The sequence below is a fragment of the Sinocyclocheilus anshuiensis genome, unplaced genomic scaffold, assembly GCF_001515605.1.
Source record: "Sinocyclocheilus anshuiensis isolate Anshui unplaced genomic scaffold, SAMN03320099.WGS_v1.1 scaffold2301, whole genome shotgun sequence".
In the NCBI taxonomy this organism is placed as follows: Eukaryota; Metazoa; Chordata; class Actinopteri; order Cypriniformes; family Cyprinidae; genus Sinocyclocheilus; species Sinocyclocheilus anshuiensis.
In genome coordinates this window covers 21,788-27,333 of record NW_015551154.1, presented here as the reverse complement: position 1 = coordinate 27,333, position 5,546 = coordinate 21,788, and the positions used below count along the sequence as shown (strand labels likewise).

At 38.3% G+C, this 5,546-nt stretch overlaps 1 protein-coding gene across 1 annotated transcript in view; it reads left to right on the top strand.

Moving 5' to 3' along the window:
* LOC107663322 (mitotic spindle assembly checkpoint protein MAD1-like) overlaps positions 1-3,169 on the top strand; it is a 19,325-nt gene extending 16,156 nt beyond the window's left edge. The window contains exon 11 of the mRNA XM_016453532.1: positions 3,115-3,169. Within this exon, the coding sequence (XP_016309018.1) occupies positions 3,115-3,160 (46 nt within the window). The 3' untranslated portion in view covers positions 3,161-3,169. The remainder of the gene's footprint in view (positions 1-3,114) is intronic.
* The last annotated feature ends 2,377 nt before the right edge of the window (positions 3,170-5,546 follow it).

The following is a 5,546-nucleotide window of genomic DNA, read 5'->3' as shown; positions in this document are numbered from 1 at the left end:
AATGCAAACAAGTCACTGGACATCATTACATGTGTAAAGAATCAAAATGAATGCGCCATAGATCAATAAAACGGAATAGCCTCTGCACGGACAATAATTAAATGATTTTAATTACTAAACCATATTGTTGATGAAAATAATAAGAGAAAAAAAAGTGGTTGTTATTATTAATAATGTATCAATGATTTTGAAAAAGTAACAAATTAATACCACTGTTTTAAATAGCAGCCGTTTGAGCTGCGCGTGCTGAAGCTGAAGAGCTGAATGAGCATGGTAAACTGAAGCGTTTTGCTGGCAGCTTATTTAACTCAAGGAAATGCATCCTGAGATTAATATTAATACAACATAAACATAATATTACAACTTATATATGTACAAAATGACGCAGTTATTGCGTGCTATAGTCAGAATGTGTGATCCTGTTGTGGATGCGCGCTTCCCCGCGCTGAGCGCTGAAACACAACAACTAAACCCAAAGAATTCACAACGTTTTATTATAATAATGTTCTATGTTATATATTATATACACGACATTCCCAATCATAGTTATTAATGTTGTGCACTGCTGTTTGAGCTGAAGATGATCACCGGTAAACTGAAAGTGCTCTTTTAACTTAACCAAACGCATTCTATACAAGATAAATCAAATATACATCAAATAAACACAATATTACAACGTACAATTGCACAAACGGCTGCAAACGAACAGCGCGCATCTGAAGTGTCTCTGAAGGAAATAATGCATTATTTATCGGCTTTAAGATATCGGTCAAATTTTCTTATCGGGCCGATACCGATAACAGAAAAAATTAGCATTTATCGGCCGATACCGATATGGTGGCCGATATATCGTGCATCCCTAATAAATGGTGCGAGTAGTGCGTTCACACTGAAAATTCCAAAAAGAAAGTGTACTTTAAATACCCGAATGATGCACCTAAATAACCGAAAAAACGAAGTGTGGAATGTTGGACACTTCATGCACTCAACTGTCACAGCTTTAAATGTGTAGAGAAGGGGGAGGGGCTATCAGACTCCTATTATGAATGACAAAATAACCTTATATAATTCATACTCTACATGTTTGAGTACATAGTGTATAAGTGCGTAATGTATAGTGCGTCATTTGGGACACAGCTATTGACTCACTCAGTTTGTTTAAAAACGTGGATTCATTCCATAACCAAGCACCCCTGTGTTACTTGGAGACGCACAACAGCTCTGCTGTGGCTTTGATTGGAACTATGATTGGTTTATTGAACAATTGTTGTATAAAATCAATGTCACATTGAAATCATGCTGATATTCAGGAAAACCTCTTGGTCCTTGTTAGATCGGGTCTCCACGCCAGATAATATTTAGGATCCAGCCCCAGACGCCAGATCCTGTCAGAAAATATCAGTTTGTCCAGTAACAGAACAACTAGTCAGCAGCGCTGTTAATATCCAAACCCTGTCAACAGCAAGGCTTGTCTGGTATCCAAAAATACCCAAAACGAGTGTTTAACAGTCTTCTGTCAGTCAAGAAGTTGACCGAGGAAAGCCAGAGAAGAACAGAAGCAGGAGACGAAGTGATGATGGTAAAAAGTAACAGAGTTTATTGAACAATCTTAGTTGCATATGTCTCAATGTTCAAACTTCGTCTGGCCAGCACAAATTCAACATTTACTGCTATACCAAAACTGCTTCACAACAACATCCCATAAACCTTGGGTTTCCATAAACATTCCCTCTTATCTATCTCTATTCATACAGACAAAACAGTTAATGAAACCCCACAAGCATGAGATTGAACAACAATGAAAATGCATAAGCTATTAAATAAAATTAATAAGAAATATAGAATATAGAAACATAATAAATGAATAAACAATAAAAATACTTAAATGATAAATGATAAAAATAATAAAATAATAAAAAATCAAATAATAACTCGTATGAATGACTGATTATAAAATTATTACATGAATAAATGATTATAAATGAATTAAAAACATGAAAACAAAAACACAACACACACAATTTGCATGTGAGGATCTAAGGATCCTTCACTCCCCCCTCTTAATCATATATGACAAAATCAAATGATTATTGCAAGCAAACTTTTATAATCTTTATCAAAACACATCTTTAAAAAAGTTTGGATGGCCAGTCCATACCTTTCCCTTCTACATGTTCTTAAAAGAACAGGTCATTTCTGTCATGCTGCATACCAGCATCAGCTGGGGGAATGTGTCTAACACTGTGTGATGGCCTTGTTGGCCCTGTGAAAGTCAAACGTGTGACAAAACAAATCAACACTCTTATGGCAATAAGAGCAAGATTATAAACACTCCTGAAACTGTGACCACCTTAACTCTAGGGGAGTTGGAAAATGAGCCTATTTTCAAAAAAAGTGGAGTGTTCCTTTAAAAGAACAGGTCATTTCTGTCATGCTGCGTACCAGCATCGGTTGGGGGAGTGTGTCTAACACTGGGTGATGGCCTTGATGGCCCTGTGACAGTCAAGCGTCTGACAAGACAAATCAACACTCTTATGGCAATATACAAGAGCAAGATGATAAACACTCCTGAAACAGTGACCACCAAAGGTGCTTTTAAATGATTCAAAGTGGCCCCAATATTGATTTAAACCATGTGTCCCAATCAGATGAGAAAAGACCATGATCTTCATTAAGTTTAGCTATTCGTTCATGCAAAACTTTAGCTAAATTGTGGACCGCTTTTACAGTATTGTCTGGAATGTACGAGCAACACTCAGTTGCTATGACTTTACATGTCCCGCCCTCAGAAGCTAGCAGAATGTCAAGGGCCATTCGATTCTGCAAAACAACCTTCCTTATTGCACTTACTTTGTCCGAAATATTAGCAATAGAAATTAGTGTGGTATTGGCTGTAGCCTCAAATGCTTCATGCAATGCTTGTAATTCATTTTGTAAATCAGTCACTCCTAAGAATGGATATACATAGAATACATCTTTCTAACAATTTTTCTGTCTCAGAAATTGAACGTTTAGTATGTGTCATGATTAAATGCTGTTTCACATAATCCTCTGACACTACTCGCATTGCTGGTAAGAGGTAGGCCAAATAACATCTACCTCTCCATCCCTTAGGAAGGAATGGATAAGCTTTGTTACCACAAACAAAGTGTACCATTAGGAGCAATGAGTGCTTCATTTGTCATTATCAGAAGAGTTTTGTCACATCTGGAAAACTGGAGACGCACTTCTAGTTTGGAATTGTTTACCCTGTTCCCTGCAATGCACCAGGAAGAATTCCCTTCGGATTTCACATTAAGAGCAAATGGATGGCTTGATTCAGTACTGTTGTATGCAGGCAAATGCCAGGAATTAAAATGAGGGTGAGTACAATTCCTGTAATGACACACTGCTTGTGAATAGCAATCTGCTTTCCCATGAATAATCAACAACCTTAAAAACAAATCTGTAAGGATTTGACATTATCAGTGGTTCTATAATCGTGCACTTGGCACCAGCTTCACCTTGTGGTTTGGTACAATTGGAATCCCCAAAAATCATCATGAAAACATACTCTTTACCACCCCTAATTGCCTGTGTTTTGGCCTTTTCCAACTTTAACCATTTCGGCCATTTGTCATCTTTAGCATCTCTTCGTTGTCTCAGCAATAGGGCATAGTAAGCTCTAAACAAATTGTCTGGCAGGATTGCAATTTTGATACCAGAACCATCAATTGGGGTGCACCACTCAGAGTGTTCAATGTTAGAGGTGTCGATTACCAAATCAGTTAGTATGCTGCTAATTTTACCCATGTTACTTTGTTCAGTAATGGAGATCAAATCAGACAGTGGTAATGGATGTGCATACAGAGGCAATGATGTAGATGATTGAGGGAAAGATTGACATATGCTAAGGTGCTTAATATTTCCAATTGTTGGATATGTATGAGCTAGAGTTAATGCCGAATTAAGATCACTGTGAGGTTCCAACCGTGGATGGAACAATGGATCTGAATTATGAATCAGTATGGAAACCAACACAGCAAAGAACAACATCATGTTCATGTTAGTTTGGCTCATACCCTTCAGTGTAATAGTTAAAAATGATCCACTGGCCTGGTTTTAATCTAGATTCAGGGGAAAATCTCATTCAGACAGGCTGCGCAAGCCTCATCTGGCACGACATTGTTACCGTCAATACATTATCAGTCACTGTTTACACAAGTACAATAAAATCAGAAGCATTCTCTCACGAACATATTTCACGGCCACATTTCAGTGCTTCCATGGTTATTTTTGTTACTGATGTTTCAATCAGGCTACTTGTCCAGTCGGGCAAGTAAAATTCTCTCTAACTTTCCTCTTTAAAAAAAAAAAAAATCTACTTGTCCCGGACAAATGTTACGGTGCATTCAGACGGGGTGTCAGCATTAATGCTTCTCATTTACTTTGAATGGGTGATGTCATGCATTGCTGAACTGAATTGTCAGGAGTCAAGAGGCATTTATTTGTCATTTGCACAGTTACACTGGGGAACTGGGCATTGAAATGCCTGTGATGAGGCTCAAACTTACAGTACTTTAACAGGACTATACACAAATATAGTATTCATGACCATATACAATTAGGCAAAGACAGGTGGAGGGCATTGGTATATCAAAGTGACGTGCTATTTTGTAGGCAGGACAATAAATTCAATAAATACAAATAAGTGGCAGTAAACAAATATATGAGAGTCCTGAGGCAACAGTAACAAATACAATGTCACAATACAACAAATACAATAAAGGCGGCAGGAACAAATGCAATAAATACAGAAAGTAAAAAGTATTGAGAGTTGTATGGCACCAGTGCTGAGTGTGAGTGAGGAGGATGTGTGTCTGCCAGTTCTGACTACCTGGGGTCTGCTGGTCAGAAAGTCCAAGATCCAGTTACATAAGTGACTGTTAAGTCCCAGATCCTTTATTTTGGCTACAAGTTTGGAAGGGATGATGGTGTTGAATGCAGAACTGTAATTAATAAACTGCATCCACACAATAGCTGTCTCTTCCCTCCAGGTGTTTCATGGCAGAGTGAATGGCCATTGCAATGGCATCATCAGTGGATCTGTTTGACCGGTAAGCAAACTGGAAAGGGTCCAGTGTGTCAGGTAGAGAGGAGCAAATGTGGGATTTGACTAGACGCTCAAAGCACTCCATGATGACTGATATCAGTGCTACGGGGCGGTAGTCAATCAGGCAGGAGACGGTTGTTTTTTTTGGGAATAGGGATGATGGTGGTCTGCTTGAAGCATGTGGGGATCACTGTCAGACTCAAAGAGAGGTTGAAGATGAAGACATCTGCTAACTGTGCAGTGCAGGCCCTTAGGACACAACCGTGAATGCCATCAGGTCCTGGAGCTTTCCAGGTGTTGACTCTCTTAAAGGATTAGTTCAATTCCAGAATAAAAACGTCCTGATAATTTGCTCTCCACCCCTGTCATCCAAGGTGTTCAAGTCTTTCTATCTTCAGTAGCAAAGAAATAAAGGTTTTTAAGGAAAACATTACAGGATTTTTCTCCATAAAAT